The 19,917-nt window shown below is 44.5% G+C and overlaps 1 protein-coding gene across 2 annotated transcripts in view; it reads left to right on the top strand.

The window, feature by feature from the left end:
• Positions 1-19,917, top strand: part of CANX (calnexin) — a 53,960-nt gene that overhangs the window by 16,491 nt on the left and 17,552 nt on the right. For both annotated transcript variants that reach the window (XM_069763609.1, XM_069763608.1), the window contains exons 2-7: positions 4,823-5,050; positions 5,427-5,500; positions 5,578-5,636; positions 14,292-14,433; positions 17,277-17,358; positions 17,728-17,920. In XM_069763609.1, the coding sequence (XP_069619710.1) occupies positions 4,826-5,050; positions 5,427-5,500; positions 5,578-5,636; positions 14,292-14,433; positions 17,277-17,358; positions 17,728-17,920 (775 nt within the window). In that variant the 5' untranslated portion in view covers positions 4,823-4,825. The remainder of the gene's footprint in view (positions 1-4,822; positions 5,051-5,426; positions 5,501-5,577; positions 5,637-14,291; positions 14,434-17,276; positions 17,359-17,727; positions 17,921-19,917) is intronic.

Raw genomic sequence — 19,917 nt, 5'->3', positions numbered from 1 at the left:
CGGATTTTGTGCCTGATGCGTTTTTTATGCGGAAAAAAACGCATCATGTGCACAAAACATGCGGAATTCATTCTAAATGATGGGATGCTTCTTGTATGCGTTTTTTTTTGCGGTTTTATAGCGATTTTATCGGGAAAAACCGCGAAAAAACCGGAACGTGTGAACGCAGCCTTATCCTTGCCCGCTGCAGTCTTCACCTTCTTTTTTTTTTTTTTAAATCAGATAAATTTTTATTAAGGAAAACAGTTATAACATATGACATCAAGCTATTGTTCACATATAATCATATATTTTTATGAACAATACTTGCCCCCCCCTTTTCCCCCCTATCCCTCCCTCTTCGAGGCCCCCGCAGTGTCTTCCTCATTTCCCATCCAATATTCTCTCCCCAATCCATATACAATTGTATAGTATGAACATCATCTATAACATAATGCATCCTCCCCACAAATCTAATTCCATTCTATCCATGGCTGCCATATCTTTTGCAATACGTTGAGTTTATTTCTTAGTATATATACTTTATTCCATTAAAATTATATGATCTGCTTGCGTAAGAAAGTCTCGTTTAGTCGGAGGCTCCTCTCTAATCCAGAACCGAGCTATCAATTTCCTTGCTATGAATAACAATCTAGCAATCGCCAGTTTGACCATAGATACCGCTGCTAATTCTTCCACATAACCTAATATACAGACCAAAGGATCTCTGGGAATTCCACACCTATATATCAATTCAATCCGATTCAATACATCTGTCCAGAAGGTAGAGAATCTAGGGCGCCGTCTTCACCTTTCTATCGTCACCGCCAACTTGTGCCCATAACTTCTGACTGGCTGCAAGTCAGGGGTAACTCACAGGTGCTCAATGTGCATGAAAACTTGCACAGATCCATCTTACAGACAAATGAAAGTTGCAGGTCTTGGTACATGATATGGTAAATTAGATGGCGTAAAAACAACTAATTCAACAAAAAAAAAAGCCCTTGTATGGATATATTGGCAGGAAAATCAAAGTTATGGCTCTTGGAAGAAGGGGAGAGAAAAATAAAAGTGCAAAAATTAAAATCCTCTCATCCGAAAGGGGTTAGATATACATAGGTAGGAGTGTACTATTCCTCTACCTTGTGCCAGTCATTACACTGGTTACCCATCCACTACAGAGTCCAGTACAAAACGATTACCCTCATCCACAAAGCACTCCATGGCGCTCCCCCACATTTAGCACATTGACCCATAGGGTTTATTGGAGTCATTGACACCTCCTAGGATCCATGTGCCGATTACTAAACTCATCTGTATTGGTCGCTCAGACTCGGCCATTCAAGTCCGTGAAAAACGCAAGACATGTTTACCATCGGTTTTCCTCTATTTTTCATACACATTTTAACTAATTTATTGCTAAGTGACAATGGGGGGAAAAAAACAATAGAAGTTACTTCCTCCATTATTATTTTTTTTTAAGAAATGGTGAGGGGCAAAAAGAACAAATGAAAAACATGACAAATGTGGGGAAAAACTGTCAGTTTTAGGTGGATGTAAAAACGTAGGCGGCCGAGCGGATGTAGCCGAGCAGCAAGCAGAGATGGAGGGATTGATACAGAAAATGTATTTAGAAATTGTAGGAATTATCATCATACGGAGGAGACCCTTTATTTGCTAAATAAAAAACTATAGTAATATCTACGGGACGAGGGGCCTATAGACCACCACTATATGAGAAGCACCTCCCTGTCTGCCAGTTCTCACCATAAATTGCTGTTTTGCACATGGGTGATGACTAGTAGTGACGCACTCGCCTGATTCCTTATTGCATTTTTGCCTTTCATGGTCTAGTTTTTCCTAGTTTAAGTTTTTTTTTTTTTGTTCTAGTTGTTCCTATCTTGAAATTTTTCAGCTTCATCTTTTTTCCCCTTGTTTTTCCATTATAGGTTTTTTTTTTTGTTTTTTATCAAGATGCTTGCTGGAGATTCATTATTTCCCTCTTTTTATAAATTGGCTACATTTTTGCTCAAATACATACATCATACATGTGTGATATAGATATATATATACACACACACACACACACACACACACACACACACACACACACACACACACACACACACACACACACACACCCTATGTGATTGGATCCTTGGTGACATTAATGAGCAGTAAATGTCCTGCAGCCACTAACTACAGTATGTGTGTGTGATATTTAAATGCGCTGTCTCATCAGACGTCACCCTTTAATATGGGAGCTGCTGAGACACCCCAGAGAACAGAGGAAAGGCACACAATGCAAAGTTATAAGAAACGACACCCCAGAATTGCTTTATTACGGGTAAACCATGGAAGTGGGAACGGCTTCTTGATGACCATAAGTATTTACAATTCCAGGTCTAAATGATAATAAATTTGTGGTTCCGATACGTGAAGCGTGCGATTTCCAGTACAAGCTTCATGTCTTGCGTCGGTCACAGATTGGATCTAAGGCTTCTTTCACACTTCCGTCGGTACGGGGCCGTCACAAAGCGTCGGCGCAACGTACCGACGGACAGTGGTGATTTTTTTTTTTTGCACAACGTGGGCAGCGGACGCAGTGTTTCAACGCGTCCGATGCCCATTGTGAAGTCCCGGGGAGGAGGGGCGGAGTTCCTGCCACGCCTGCGCAGTTCAAAATGCAGAACCCGACATACCAAAAAACGTTCCCTTGAACGTTTTTTCGCTACGACGGTCCGCCAAATACCGATGCATCCAGTGCACGACATATGGCATGAGTCCATACGTCGCGATGCGTCGGTAATACAAGTCTATGGAGAAAAAAACGCATCCTGCGGGCAACTTTGCAGGATGTGTTTTTTTTCTCCAAAATGACGCATTGCAACGGAGCCCAAACGATGCAAGTGTGAAAGTAGCCTAAGTGCTGATACAATGGCTAATAGCAGAATGAGGCCCCTGTGTTCTCCAGACAGTTATTTATTAACTTAGGAGGCCATTAAAGGTCTATCGTCTTCAGGGTGATTCTGCCGAAGGCTCATCGGCATCACTGCTCATCGCTGGGGCTCTATGTGCCAGGGTAATGTTTGGAGAGAAGATGACTGTTTGTCCATGGGGATTCAAGGGAGAATAAGCAAACACTCTCATGGGCCGGGCGTGCATGTTTGTTTCCACAAGGGCATAGACCGACAATGGGTGGGCTATCTGGTCTGGTCAGACCCCTGATACATTGATACGGGGGTCTGCAACCTGCAAGTCTCCAGCTGTTGTGACCACTTCACTCCATACACTGGAGCTAATCACAGCTGGTTGGACCCCCAGCAATCTTCATATTGATAATATATCATACGGATCAATCCTCAGTGGTGGAAAACCCCTTTAAAGGAAGCATCCACCAGGTGCCGTGTTGGTCAGGATTGGTGATGAATGTGCTGCCTGCAAAACAGGTTCTTCGGGATTATCCTGCAGAAAGAAGAAGCCAAAGCTGCGATTACTGATGGGCAACAATTAGGCTAAATACCCATAGTTCTTTTTTACGCTTTGGTACTTTGTGCATCCGCACATATGCACAATTTAAAAAAAAAAAAAATTATATATAATATAATCTGGGAGCGTCACTCTGTCCAAAGCCTTTATAGACTGCGCAAGCCTCATATGCTGCTCCATTATGGTTGATGGCCCCCATAAGATGCTCCATAGTATATGCCCCGTACGCTGCTCCATAAAGGTTTATGGCCCCCATAAGATGCTCCATAGTATATGCCCCGTATACTGCTCCATAAAGGTTTATGGCCCCCATAAGATGCTCCATAGTATATGCCCCCGTACACTGCTCCATTATGGCTGATGGCCCCATAAGATGCTCCATAGTATTATATGCCCCGTATGCTGCTGCTATATATATATATATATATATATATAACATACTCGCCTATCGTCGCTGGGCGCCGAGTGCTGGGGGGCCTGAGCAGGCGGGGAGTCCGGCGCGCTGTGGGGGTCAGGTGCCGGAGTCGCCGCTAGCTCAGGCTCCCGACACTTGCTATAGTCACCTGGCCCTGATCCAGCGCTGCATCCGCTCCGTGTTCCGGCTCCTCTGGCTGTGACTGTTCAGTCAGAGGGCGGCGCGCATTAAGCGCGTCATTGCGCCCTCTGAACTGTGAACGTCACAGGCAGAGGACCCGAAAGATGGAGCAGCATGCAGCGCTGGAACGGGACAGGTGATTATAGCTTATACTCACCCTCCTGCCACGTCCCTGCTTCTCCGTTGGACATCGCGGTGTGCGTTCAGTGCTTTCGCATACCGCGATCTCCTGGGCTGCGTCACTCTGTGGGGTTCAGACTGCGCCGGCGCTTGCGCAGTCTATAAAGGCTTCGGACAGAGTGACGCTCCCAGCGTTATATTATAGATATGCCTGATAAGAGAAATCTGCTTTTCTCTGCTCCTGTACTGATCATTAGTTCTCATTTCTCGGGTGAAATCTGTTTTCAGTGAACACTATTTCCCCATTCCTCAGATAGATGACAGTTGGTGCTCATGAACTTCTATGGAGATGTGTAACTGTGCGTTCAGGAGCATGTCTGTCAGCCTGTAGAACACCTCCTATCTCTGTAATGGGATGTCTGCTGTCTCTGGGTACAGATCGGGCAGATTTTACCCATGAGATGAGTGAAGATCAGTCCAGAAAGAGAGAAGCAGATTTCTCTGATTAGATATATTTTAAAGTGTCTCTTGTTCATGTGTACTATTGATTTATACAATTAAAATGACTGTTACTACTGCTATGTACTGCGTGTTTCTCCTGATTGGCATGGGATTTCATTTATTTATTTATTTTTTTAGATCATGGATCTGAAGTGGCTTTTTTGCCTGACCTTCCTGCTTCTTGGTGTCGTGCTGATAAAGGCCCATGATGGACATCACCATGGTCACCACCACCATGACCATCACCACCATGACCACGATCATGACCACGACGATGGACTTGATATAGAAGATGACATTGATGATCTCATGGATGATGCCGAAGATCTAACACCAGAAACCAGCGCTTCACCCCCTGCTCCTAAGGTTTGTGTATTCTCCGAGCCTGAAATTTACTGTTTTGAATACAAAAGTCCATTATGAAACAAGTGCTGGCTTAGACAATTCGATCAGCTGATAAATGACTCTACAGACCTGCAATCCCATAATGGCTTATCTGACACTAGAAAAAAAAACTTTCTTAAAAATTACATTTTTTTCTTAATTTAAAGATCTGCATTTGCACAGGACACGGCACCTTTCTCGTCTGCGGCTGTGCCTGATACTGCATCTCAACTCTTAGTAAATGGTGTTGATCTCAACATACAGACATAGCACTGAGGGTTTTTTAAAAACGGGCTGAAATATTGTATTAATTGTCTTTTGGCTTCCAAATTCTTCTTTCATCTTTTATTATTTTTAGGTTACTTATAAAGCGCCCGTCCCAAATGGTGATGTCTATGTCGCGGAGTCATTTGACAAGGGAACATTGGAGGGGTAAGAAATGCAATCTTCTTTGTTTCCTGTGATAAACTGTTGAGAAGTAATCCTTAAAAGCCCCTCTCTCTTCATAGGTGGGTTCTGTCCAAGGCGAAGAAGGATGACACAGATGATGAGATTGCCAAATATGATGGTAGGATCTTCTCAGATGTCCGAAATTGTCACTTCCAGATGGCCCAAACTCGGCACTTGCGTTAAAATGAATGGTGGCCATATCTTCAATTAGTAAATTGGTGGTTCTGTGCTTACTGAGAACTTTGAACGCCCTCTTTATTGTCTGTATATGTACTTCCCTTTTAATTTAACCCTTTAAAGACTGCTGATACACCTTTTAATGGTGACAGTTGAGTACTTATTCCTCAGTGCCGCTTTTTTAACGACACTGAGAAGTAAGGTTATAGAGCCACCAGCGTTGGAAATTCTCTGGGGTCTCCGCTACCGGAGGTTGCTGAGACCCCCAGAGAACATGATTTGGGTCGGTTTTTACTGACCCCAGTGTTATCACCGTTATTCACGGAATAAGGTTGACCGCAAATAAAAGTCAAATTTCCCATTTAATTTCTCTCTCCTCTGATATGATCTAGCATATCAGAGGAGAGAGAAAAGGGGTCCCCTGAGCCCCCCAGTACCTCCAGTGTCCCTAGACCCTCCTGCATCCCCCGGTCCTGTCCACCGACCGTCTGCGTTTTCTTTTCTTGGTAGCGCTGTCGGCCGACACCCGGCAACAATAGTAAAATGTTCCTATTGGTTCATCTTGATCACTGTGATAGACCTGATCACTGTGTTCAAAATAAAAAAAAATAGTAAATCAAATTCCCCTTTATATCACCCCCTTAGTTGGGTAAAAATAATAAAAAAATAAAAATATGTATTTCCATCCCTAGCTCTAGCCCCAAATTTTGTGCTCCATTTTCTTCTGATACCCTTGTGAAAATAAAAATTTGGGTTCCAAAGCAAAGTTTTCGTGAAAAAAGTAAAATGTTCATTTTTTTTTTTTCCTTCCACATTACTTTAGTTCTCATGAAGCACCTGAAGGGTTAATAAACTTCTTGAATGTGGTTTGTGTTCCTTGAAGGGTGCGGTTTTTAGAATGATGTCACTTTTCAATATTTTCTGTTATATTGACCTCCCCCCAACTCACTTCAAATGTGAGGTGGGCCCCCAAAAAAATGGTTTTGTAAATTTTGTTGGAAAAAATGAGAAATCGCTGGGCAACTTTTAACAAAAAAAGCTGCACCGCTTAAATGCCCAGGTCTTTGAAAAAATGCACTACAGGATGCAGCCAGCCCATAGAGCAAGATGTTGGCAACACAGGTGCAAAATACTAAATGGACAGCCACTCGCCCATTCATGGAGGGGGTGACTGCTTGGTATACATTTGCACAATAAAGGCCTGTATAGGGCGCTGTTCACATGCAGGTAATGCATAGTGTCTGGTTCCCAGCCTTAGTCACACCCCTTCTATTCGGTTAGGCTGGCTGTCCAGCACGCTCTCAGTGCATCCCAGTGTGAACACCCCTGTCTACAAGACCCAACGTGCTGGGCTTGGCTGCACCCTGAAAAACGTAACTTTTTTAACCCTTATAACATCCTAACAAAAAAATAGTTTCCAAAATTGTGCTAATGTAAAGTAGACATGTGGGAAATGCTATGTATTAACTAGTTTGTGTGACACCACTCTCTGATTTATGGGTACAAAAATTAAAAGTTTGAAAATTGTGAAATTTTCAAAATTTTTTTCCAATTCTCCGTTTTTTTTTCATAAATGCAAGTTATATTGAAGAAATTTTAACCACTAACATGAAGTACGATATGTCACGTAAAAAACAGAATCACCGGGATTTGTTGGCGCGTTCCAGAGCTATAGCCTCATAAAGTGACAGTGGTCAGAATTGTAAAAATTGGCCTGGTCATTAAGTACCAAATTGGCTCCGTCACTAAGGGGTTAAGAGGAAAGTTACCATAACTCACCATTGCATTCTCTGCCTCTCCTACAGCTGGTCACATGCCGCACATTATTGATGTGACCGCTGCTGCTAATTGCTGGCCTCAGTTGTCACATGTCATACATTACTGAGGCCATGTAGCCTATGTATGGGAGGCCATTGCTGCAGGAGCACCAGATCATTGGTGGTTGGACACTGGGGGATTTGAGGGATGACTTATGTTTTGCATTGCCTATTCGCACCGCTCTCGAAAATCCTAGAACTTTTAAAGAGGAACCAATCATTTATTGTCATTATGGTCTATTTTGAAATGCCTGGAGCACGATAGTAGGATTCAGCTCCACACAAGGGGTATTTCTGTCTCAGTAAGTAAGGCTTAAAGGAGTTGTCCAGAACTTTAACCCCTTCAAGACCCAGCCTATTTTGACCTTAAAGACCTTGCCGTTTTTTGCAATTCTGACCAGTGTCCCTTTATGAGGTAATAACTCAGGAACGCTTCAACGGATCCTAGCGGTTCTGAGATTGTTTTTTCGTGACATATTGGGCTTCATGTTAGTGGTAAATTTAGGTCAATAAATTCTGCATTTATTTGTGATAAACACGGAAATTTGGCGAAAATTTTGAAAATTTCGCAATTTTCACATTTTGAATTTTTATTCTGTTAAACCAGAGAGATATGTGACACAAAATAGTTAATAAATAACATTTCCCACATGTTTACTTTACATCAGCACAATTTTGGAAACAAAATTTTTTTTTGTTAGGAAGTTATAAGGGTTAAAATTCGACCAGCGATTTGTCATTTTTACAACGAAATTTACAAAACCATTTTTTTTAGGGACCACCTCACATTTGAAGTCAGTTTGAGGGGTCTATATGGCTGAAAATACCCAAAAGTGACACCATTCTAAAAACTGCACCCCTCAAGGTACTCAAAACCACATTCAAGAAGTTTATTAACCCTTCAGGTGCTTCACAGCAGCAGAAGCAACATGGAAGGAAAAAATGAACATTTAACTTTTTAGTCACAAAAATTATCTTTTAGCAACAATTTTTTTATTTTCCCAATGGTAAAAGGAGAAACTGAACCACGAAAGTTGTTGTCCAATTTGTCCTGAGTACGCTGATACCTCATATGTGGGGGTAAACCACTGTTTTGGCGCACGGCAGGGCTTGGAAGGGAAGGAGCGCCATTTGACTTTTTGAATCAAAAATTGGCTCCACTCTTTAGCGGACACCATGTCACGTTTGGAGAGCCCCCGTGTGCCTAAAAATTGGAGCTCCCCCACAAGTGACCCCATTTTGGAAACTAGACGCCCCAAGGAACTTATCTAGATGCATAGTGAGCACTTTGAACCCCCAGGTGCTTCACAAATTGATCCGTAAAAATGAAAAAGTACTTTTTTTTCACAAAAAAATTCTTTTAGCCTCAATTTTTTCATTTTCACATGGGCAACAGGATAAAATGGATCCTAAAATGTGTTGGGCAATTTCTCCTGAGTACACCAATACCTCACATGTGGAGGTAAACCACTGTTTGGGCACATGGTAAGGCTCGGAAGGGAAGGAGCGCCATTTGACTTTTTGAATGAAAAATTATTTCCATCGTTAGCGGACACCATGTCGCGTTTGGATAGCTCCTGTGTGCCTAAACATTGGCGCTCCCCCACAAGTGACCCCATTTTGGAAACTAGACCCCCCAAGGAACTAATTTAGATGCCTAGTGAGCACTTTAAACCCTCAGGTGCTTCACAAATTGATCTGTAAAAATGAAAAAGTAATTTTTTTTCACAAAAAAATTCTTTTCGCCTCAATTTTTTCATTTTCACATGGGCAGTAGGATAAAATGGATCATAAAATTTGTTGGGCAATTTCTCCCGAGTACGCCGATACCTCATATGTGGGGGTAAACCACTGTTTGGGCACTCGGCAGGGCTCGGAAGAGAAGGCGCGCCATTTGACTTTTTGAATGGAAAATTAGCTCCAATTGTTAGCGGACACCATGTCGCGTTTGGAGAGCCCCTGTGTGCCTAAACATTGGAGCTCCCGCACAAGTGACCCCATTTTGGAAACTAGACCCCCCAAGGAACTTATCTAGATGCATATTGAGCACTTTAAACCCCCAGGTGCTTCACAGAAGTTTATAACGCAGAGCCATGAAAATAAAAAATAATTTTTCTTTCCTCAAAAATGATTTTTTAGCCTGGAATTTCCTATTTTGCCAAGGATAATAGGAGAAATTGGACCCCAAATATTGTTGTCCAGTTTGTCCTGAGTACGCTGATACCCCATATGTGGGGGTAAACCACTGTTTGGGCGCACGGCAGGGCTCGGAAGGGATGGCACGCCATTTGGCTTTTTAAATGGAAAATTAGCTCCAATCATTAGCGGACACCATGTCACGTTTGGAGAGCCCCTGTGTGCCTAAACATTGGAGATCCCCCAGAAATGACACCATTTTAGAAACTAGACCCCCAAAGGAACTAATCTAGATGTGTGGTGAGGACTTTGAACCCCCAAGTGCTTCACAGAAGTTTATAACGCAGAGCCATGAAAATAAAAAAAAAAATTATTTTCTCAAAAATGATCTTTTAGCCTGCAATTTTTTATTTTCCCAAGGGTAACAGGAGAAATTTGACCCCAAAAGTTGTTGTCCAGTTTCTCCTGAGTACGCTGATACCCCATATGTGGGGGTAAATCACTGTTTGGGCACATGCCGGGGCTCGGAAGTGAAGTAGTGACGTTTTGAAATGCAGACTTTGATGGAATGCTCTGTGGGCGTCACGTTGCGTTTGCAGAGCCCCTGATGTGGCTTAACAGTAGAAACCCCCCACAAGTGACCCCATTTTGGAAACTAGACCCCCAAAGGAACTTATCTAGATGTGTGGTGAGCACTTTGAACCCCCAAGTGCTTCATAGAAGTTTATAATGCAGAGCCGTGAAAATAATAAATACGTTTTCTTTCCTCAAAAATAATTATTTAGCCCAGAATTTTTTAATTTTCCCAAGGGTAACAGGAGAAATTTGACCCCAATATTTGTTGTCCAGTTTCTCCTGAGTACGGTGATACCCCATATGTGGGGGTAAACTACTGTTTGGGCACATGCCGGGGCTTGGAATTGAAGTAGTGACGTTTTGAAATGCAGACTTTGATGGAATGCTCTGCGGGCGTCACGTTGCGTTTGCAGAGCCCCTGATGTGCCTAAACAGTAGAAACCCCCCACAAGTGACCCCATTTTGGAAACTAGACCCTGAAAGGAACTTATCTAGATGTGTGGTGAGCACTTTGAACCCCCAAGTGCTTCATAGAAGTTTATAATGCAGAGCCGTGAAAATAATAAATACGTTTTCTTTCCTCAAAAATAATTATTTAGCCCAGAATTTTTTATTTTCCCAAGGGTTACAGGAGAAATTGGACCCCAAAAGTTGTTGTCCAGTTTCTCCTGAGTACGCTGATACCCCATATGTGGGGGTAAACCACTGTTTGGGCACACGTCGGGGCTCAGAAGGGAAGTAGTGACTTTTGAAATGCAGACTTTGATGGAATGGTCTGCGGGTGTCACGTTGCGTTTGCAGAGCCCCTGGTGTGCCTAAACAGTAGAAACCCCCCACAAGTGACCCCATTTTAGAAACTAGACCCCCCAAGGAACTTATCTAGATATGTGGTGAGCACTTTGAACCCCCAAGTGCTTCACAGACGTTTACAACGCAGAGCCGTGAAAATAAAAAATCATTTTTCTTTCCTCAAAAATTATGTTTTAGCAAGCATTTTTTTAGATTCACAAGGGTAACAGGAGAAATTGGACCCCAGTAATTGTTGCGCAGTTTGTCCTGAGTATGCTGGTACCCCATATGTGGGGGTAAACCACTGTTTGGGCACACGTCAGGGCTCGGAAGTGAGGGAGCACCATTTGACTTTTTGAATACGAGATTGGCTGGAATCAATGGTGGCACCATGTTGCGTTTGGAGACCCCTGATGTGCCTAAACAGTGGTAACCCCTCAATTCTAACTCCAACACTAACCCCAACACACCCCTAACCCTAATCCCAACTGTAGCCATAATCCTAATCACAACCCTAACCCCAACACACCCCTAACCACAACACTAACCCCAACACACCCCTAACCCTAACCACAACCCTAATTCCAACCCTAACCCTAAGGCTATGTGCCCACGTTGCGGATTCGTGTGAGATATTTCCGCACCATTTTTGAAAAATCCGCGGGTAAAAGGCACTGTGTTTTACCTGCGGATTTTCCGCGGATTTCCAGTGTTTTTTGTGCGGATTTCACCTGCGGATTCCTATTGAGGAACAGGTGTAAAACGCTGCGGAATCCGCACAAAGAATTGACATGCTGCGGAAAATACAACGCAGCGTTCCCGCGCGGTATTTTCCGCACCATGGGCACAGCGGATTTGGTTTTTCATATGTTTACATGGTACTGTAAACCTGATGGAACACTGCTGCGAATCCGCAGCCAAATCAGCACCGTGTGCACATAGCCTAATTCTAAAGGTATGTGCACACGCTGCGGAAAACGCTGCGGATCCGCAGCAGTTTCCCATGAGTGTACAGTTCAATGTAAACCTATGGGAAACAAAAATCGCTGTACACATGCTGCCGAAAAACTGCACGGAAACGCAGCGGTTTACATTCCGCAGCATGTCACTTCTTTGTGCGGATTCCGCAGCGGTTTTACAACTGCTCCAATAGAAAATCGCAATTGTAAAACCGCAGTGAAATGCGCAGAAAAAAAACGCGGTAAATCCGCCATAAATCCGCAGCGGTTTAGCACTGCGGATTTATCAAATCCGCAGCGGAAAAATCCGCAGAGGACCAGAATACGTGTGCACATTCCTAACCCTAACCCTAACCCTAGCCCTAACCCTAGCCCTAACCCTACCCCTAACCCTAACCCTACCCCTAGCCCTACCCCTAACCCTAACCCTAGCCCTACCCCTAACCCTACCCCTAACCCTACCCCTAACCCTACCCCTAACCCTAACCCTAACCCTATTCTAACATTAGTGGAAAAAAAAAAATTTCTTTATTTTTTTATTGTCCCTACCTATGGGGGTGACAAAGGGGGGGGGGGTCATTTATTATTTTTTTTATTTTGATCACTGAGATAGATTATCTCAGTGATCAAAATGCACTTTGGAACGAATCTGCCGGCCGGCAGATTCGGCGGGCGCACTGCGCATGCGCCCGCCATTTTGGAAGATGGCGGCGCCCGGGAGAAGACGGACGGGACCACGGCTGGATCGGTAAGTATGATAGGGTGGGGGGGGACCACGGGGGGGGGGATCGGAGCACGGGGGGGGGAATCGGAGCGCGGGAGGGGTGGAACGGAGCGCGGGGGGCGTGGAACGGAGCACGGGGGGGCTGGAATGGAGCACGGGGGGGTGGAACGGAGCACGGGGGGGTGGATCGGAGTGCAGGGGGGGTGATTGGAGCACGGGGGGGTGATTGGAGCACGGGGGGAGCGGACACGAGCACGGGGGGGAGCGGAGCACTGGACGGAGGGGAGCCGGAGCAGTGTACCGGCCAGATCGGAGGGGTGGGGGGGCGATCGGAGGGGTGGGGTGGGGGCACACTAGTATTTCCAGCCATGGCCGATGATATTTCAGCATCGGCCATGGCTGGATTGTAATATTTCACCCGTTATAATGGGTGAAATATTACAAATCGCTCTGATTGGCAGTTTCACTTTCAACAGCCAATCAGAGCGATCGTAGCCACGAGGGGGTGAAGCCACCCCCCCTGGGCTAAACTACCACTCCCCCTGTCCCTGCAGATCGGGTGAAATGGGAGTTAACCCTTTCACCCGGTCTGCAGGGACGCGATCTTTCCATGACGCCGCATAGGCGTCATGGGTCGGATTGGCACCGACTTTCATGACGCCTACGTGGCGTCAAAGGTCGGGAAGGGGTTAACATTGACCCATTGGGTCAGGAATGTCTGACTAGTGGGAGTGTGACACCATTTTTTGATACTGCAACTCAGTTCAGATTGAAGTGACTGGGAGCAGAGCTGCAGTCCCCAAGAATGGCCAGTACATGGAGTCTGGTGCTGTTCTGCGTACAGTGTGCTTATCTGACCACCTTAAGAGTTGCAAACAGCTCATCAGTGGCTGTGATTGGCCTATCTGAAGGATAATAATGTCAGATCAGCGAGGGTCCAACGCTCAGCACTGCTGCCAGTCAGGGCGTCACTGGGCTGTCAATCATTTGTTATACTGTTCCATACTTTTAACTGTGGCTGTACTTGGCTTTTCAGCTCATTCCTTTCCACTAAAACAGACAAAGCTGTTCTACCCCTTCACACGGGATCAATAGGGACCCCCCCGCCAATATTGATTTTTAAGAACCCCCTTCCTGATAGATGGCACCCATTGTGAGATCCCATGGCAGACAGTTGTCCTAACAGGACACCGTAACTGGGGGAAATGTGCAGGAGCGTCCTACAGAGGACAATTGTCAGGATTTACTCTACTTATAAGCTGCTCCTGTCCCCATTCTGTACCATGAACTTTTAGTGATGGAGGAGCATGAATGTATTGTGTAGGTCAGGGGTGTCAAACTGCATTCCTCGAGGGCTGCAAACAGGTCATGTTTTCAGGATTTCCTTGTACTGCACAGGTGATAATTTAATCACCAACTCATTATTTGTGTAGGTGATTAAATTATCACCTGTGCAGTACAAGGAAATCCTGAAAACATGACCTGTTTGCAGCCCTCGAGGAATGCAGTTTGACACCCCTGGTGTAGGTAATGCATGACTGTGCAATGTTCCAGAAGCCGTGGAGTCACTGCTGACTTTTTCTGATATTATTTAGGCAAGTGGGAAGTGTCTGAGATGAAGGAGACGAAGCTTCCCGGGGACAAAGGCCTAGTGCTGGCATCACGCGCCAAACATCATGCAATTGCCATCAAGCTTAAAAAGCCATTCGTCTTCGATAAGAAGCCTCTGATTGTGCAGTAAGTGCAGCGGTTTTGTGTCCCCTGAGAGGGGCGATTATGCTAAAGACTCGGGTCACGTTCAGGTTTACTGATGAGAAAAACTAAATGCACCCTCTTTGAATATTATGACTTTACGTATCCGATCATAACTCATCTGGTCCTTAGAAGTTACTTAAAAAGAGATATATACAACCTCATGTCAAAAATTAATGTCATTAGTTAACAAGAATTAGGCCAAAATATTCCAGCAGTGTGTGTAACTTTACATACAACCCCATTGGTAGCTTGTAGACCCACCTTTTAACAGAAATAAATTGAAAAAATAGTTTTCATTCTGGAAGAAATTTTGGCCCATTCTTTTTCACAACGCTGTTTTTAAAGGGGTTGTCCAGCCTTGGGGTACAAAGCTGCAGTCAGTCACTCTGTAACTGCAGACTTGTGAATCCTCGCACCGCGTGCACTATCGGAACAAGCCATACTTGTTTTGTCTTTGTTTCTAATGGTGCTGTCATGAACATAAACATTTCCCATGCTAACAGGCCTTTAGAGTCTGAGCTGTAGCTCTTGAGTTTTTTGCAATTTCTCTGAACATTACAAAGTGAATTTGCAGGGACCTCAACTCCTGGGAAGATTCTCAGATATGAATGTTGAAGGTTCTATATTACTTATTGTAAAACCTAAGAATCAAGTTTTGTGGTGTTTTTTTTTTTTTTTTTTTGTCCTATGTAAAACTATAGAATTTAAAGCCGGGTGTAGTTAGTTCTTCTCTTGACGGTATTTATCATCTGAATGCAAGGTAACTGCTTACAAATAACAGCGATGGTTACCAAAATAATCAGTGAAGATTTTAATCATAAATCCAGTTCTTGGTATGATTAATAAGTAACTAAAGTTTCAACTTTTTTTTAACCATTTTATCCAGCATATGAAGTGATAATTTTTTGCACATCGCTTGATTTATGGATTTGACGTAATTCTTGTAAATAAACAGTAAGGCTGCCGTCACACTAGCAGTATTTGGTCAGTATTTTACATCAGTATTTGTAAGCCAGAACCAGGAGTGGAACAATTAGAGGAAAAGTATTATAGAAACACGTCACCACTTCTGCATTTATCACCCACTCCTGGTTTTGGCTGAGAAATACTGATGTAAAATACTGACCAAATACTGCTAGTGTGACGGCAGCCTAAGTGGCTTCTAAACCCCTGCGTATCCTTGGTCTACTGGCCAGCCATTAGTTGCATTGATACCAGAGCTCTGATCCCGTCCTATGTACTTGGAGTAAGAGTTTTGGCAGTCGAGGGGGTGGCAGCTTATCCTCATGTTCGCTCCTGAGCAAACTGGTGGGTTGATGTGTGTCAGTAACTTAGCAGAACCGGACTCTGCCTCCTGCACTGTTACCAGCCCAATCCCTTATTGTCTCCAGAGCTACTGAGCGGAGCCTGCTCTCCTGCCACGCGGCTGTGCTGGCTTCTCTGACCTACAGTACTGTCTAATTCCAATGCTAGTATTTTTTATAATGCCCCTCAATGAACTGACCCTTACCACCCTCTGAGTACTGTAGTGGATGCATTGGACTTGCTTCTACAAGCACCCTGTTCTCGTGATGCCCCACTGTAATATATATTATGTTGAGGGGGGAAAAAAAGGATTAAAAAAATTTGCAAATGTAACCATTAAGATTACACTTTCATGTTCAGTCGCTGTCACACGTCTTAGATCGGCCTCGCTCATCCAACACTCATGGTCTGATTACGGACTGCGATGTCTAGATAGGACACGGCCAGAAGTTTTATAGCCTCATGTTTCTGTCAATATATGCACTGACATTTGCAGTCCTCTGCTGACGCTCGTTTATCCAGTGAGCGCATTAAAGCACATCGCATGGATTCCTTTAATTTTTATACTATAAAAGTAAAAAAGTCTGTCCCCAATTAAAATCCATTTTAAAATCTGTTCCCCGTTTCTGCAACAATTATTTTAATATATCTGACACGGGGTTCTTTGGGGGATGAGGCTAGTAAGTGATTTGGATTGGCTGCGGCTTATATATATATCCCATATTGTGTTCCCCATTAAAGGGAACCTGTCACCCCAAAAATAGAAGATAAGCTGCGGCCACCAGCATCAGGAGCTTATCTACAGCATTCTGTAATGTGGGGCATTTCCTCATTTACCGTAATTTATTTTTTTTAATAGAATTTCCCCTGTAACTGGGGCTAGTATATTGGCTCTAGTTACAGTTGAAAGGAAGCCTCCAACCTGCAAAGCAGAACTGACTGGGTCTCCGAAGACCCTTGAAGTCCTGCTCTTTCCCTTCACGGAGCAATCACATGACCACTGGGTCTGGAGGAGGAAGCGTTGGTAGGGCTTAATATTGCTGTGTATGCAGCACTTGTTTTGCGTGATGTCTGCCGTTATCAGGAAGGCGGAGACAGTAATAAACTCTCTCTGCCTTCTCTGAGTAGTCCAGCTGTGTCTGGACAGGCAGCTGCTGCACAATCTCTTGCCGCTGCTCTACTATGCAGTGATTTAGGACGCAGAGCGTCAGGATGTTTATAATCTATAGGCGGTCTGCAAGCGGTTAAACAACCGGAAGCTTTTACAAGATACTGTTTCTTCATACAAGAAATGCTCTTAGAGACAGACACGTATGGGTGAATAATCAGTACTGGCAATGAACAAAAACTGTGGAGCAGCCACTGTCCTACAAATGGGTGTCTGAATGGCTTTTACACCCCGTCATGTGCACAGGCTTTTTAATTGGTCAGAAATAAATTGGACGCCCAAACCAATTGGTTTATTCGGTCGTCCGGTACAATCTGCTCTGTTAATACAGTCGGCATTTCTGCTTTTTCAGGTATGAAGTGAATTTTCAGAGTGGAATAGAGTGTGGAGGAGCCTATGTAAAACTGCTGTCCAAGACCTCCGATCACAGCCTGGTAAGTGCCTCTTAAAGGGGTTTCCAGGATTAGAGTAATGCACGAGGGGGGTCATTAAAGTCAGATCAGTATCCCGCTGAAGTGAATGGAACAAAGCTGCGATGCCCATCCATGCTGCTCCCACGTCGATGGCAGTCTGCAACGTTTAAACATGGAAAAGGCCCTGGCACGCGGCGAGAACCATGTCTCCTTTAGAAAGCTTTTCAGATGAGCTTCAACAAACCAATACTAAAGACCTATCCTAATTCATCAATAGTCTAAAGTTAGAAGATCCCTTTCAATAAATGCATGTTACCGAATAACTTGGACATGTTGTTTTTGTTTCTTTGTGGAAGCATCGGAACTGAAAGATCTCTCTTTTTCTGTCAGGATCAGTTCCAGGATAAGACGCCTTACACCATCATGTTTGGTCCCGACAAGTGCGGCGAAGATTACAAGCTGCACTTTATCTTCCGTCACAAAAACCCCAAGACTGGAGAGTATGAAGAAAAGCACGCAAAGAAGCCAGACGCTGACCTGAAGTCCTTCTTCACAGATAAGAAGACTCATCTTTACACCTTAGGTAAGCGATTCTGACATTTTTTTTTTTTTTATTATAGATGGGACGATGAACACATTTTTTGGTCACTGTATTAGCATAAGAGGCCCGTATGTCATATAAATAGTACATAGACCGTAAATGTCCCATAGACTACAGTGAGGATAGATGCACACGTGCATGGCGGCCTGTCCATCTCGTCTACTCCATACTGGAGTGCTAGGAAGAGATCACTAGATCCCCACTATGCCAATATATGGGATCCCAGAAAAGGATACAGCGTCTGCCACTAGTACATATGTTCTCTGCTCTGGGCTATGTCCCAGTCCTCTTTTCTAGTAGAAAATACCAGTGTGCAGCCTCAGGCGAGCATGTCACATTGCTGTCACAGTTGTAAAAACTGACCCCCGTAAATTATCTGGATGGTCCAGTGCTACTCTGTAGTGAAGTTCCTAAGCATCACTGCCCTGTCGCACAGATACATGTGACTGTAGGTCCCCATAGAGAAGGCAGAGATGGTTTATTACCGTCTCTGCCTTCCCTGGCACTGTGTATTCTGTAATAGGAAGCCCTGACTGCACGGCCTCCTCCATACACAGTGGTCATGGAGCTGGGTCATTGGAGAGAGACGGCTCTGCTGTGCATCCAGGAGGCTAATATACCAGTTACCAGGGAAATACGATTAAAATATCCCCCACCAAAGTTCTTTTATGACCTTATGAGAGGCACAATATACGAAAGAAAAAAACATTAATCCAAACCTTTTCTACTAGCCCTGCCCCCTTAGAAAAGTTAAAAATGACACAAAAATGAAGCCTCATGTGTCAAGGAAAAAATGATGCACAAAATTACTTGGAATAATTGACTCAATGGTCCTCTGAGGCCACTCACAAAGATGGCCACACGCTGGACCTCATCTTCACCCGCCTCTGCTCCCTTACTAATCTCACTAACACACCCCTCCCCCTGTCTGACCACAACCTACTGACATTCTCGTCCCTCTCCTCTCCTAGTGTGCAACCCCCATTCCACAAACTCACTCACCCTCGCAGAAATCTCAAACATCTCAACTTACAATCACTCTCGGAGTCCCTTCTCCCTCTCACAGACATAGCCTCCCTTCATGACACAGATGCTGCTGCCACTTTTTATAACACCACAATAACAGCAACACTCGATTCGGCTGCCCCACTCATGCATAGTAAAACTCGTACAATTAACAGGCAGCCCTGGCTGACCAGCCTGGCCAAAGAATTGAGACGGGCTCCCAGGATCGCTGAGCGGAGATGGAAGCGATCCCACTCTGCCGACCACTTCACTGCATACAAGCAGTCCCTCGCCAGCTTCAAGTCTGCGCTCACTGCCGCAAAACAAACTTCTCATCTCTCATATCCTCCCTGTCCCACAACCCTAAACAGCTTTTCAACACTTTCAATTCTCTAACCCGTCCCCCCACACCTCCTCCCTCCCCCCTCATTTCTGCTGATGACTTCGCCTCTTTCTTTAAACAGAAGATCGATACGATCAGAGAAAGCTTTGGCCCACAGCGCCCACTACCCCTCTTAGCTCCTCAACCCTGCTCCTCCAAAACCAGCTTCTCCACCATGACAGAAGATCAGCTCTCCACCCTCCTGTCAAGATCACACCTCACCACCTGCACGCTTGACCCGCTCCCATCCCACCTCATCCCTAACCTTTCCACGGTCTTCATCCCAACCCTAACGCACCTCTTCAACCTCTCACTCACAACAGGTGTCTTTCCCTCATCCTTCAAGCATGCCAAGATCACACCCATCCTCAAAAAGCCCTCCCTCGACCCATCCTCTGTGTCTAGCTATCGCCCAATATCTCTTCTCCCTTATGCCTCCAAATTGCTGGAGCAACACGTCCATCTTGAACTGTCCTCCCACTTCTCCTCCTGCTCCCTCTTTGATCGGTTACAATCAGGCTTCCGTTCCCATCACTCAACTGAAACTGCCCTAACTAAAGTCACCAATGACCTACTAACTGCCAGGAGCAAG

Source organism: Ranitomeya imitator, chromosome 4 (genome assembly GCF_032444005.1).
Source record: "Ranitomeya imitator isolate aRanImi1 chromosome 4, aRanImi1.pri, whole genome shotgun sequence".
Taxonomy (NCBI): domain Eukaryota; kingdom Metazoa; phylum Chordata; class Amphibia; order Anura; family Dendrobatidae; genus Ranitomeya; species Ranitomeya imitator.
This window is presented reverse-complemented; position numbering and strand designations above follow the sequence as displayed.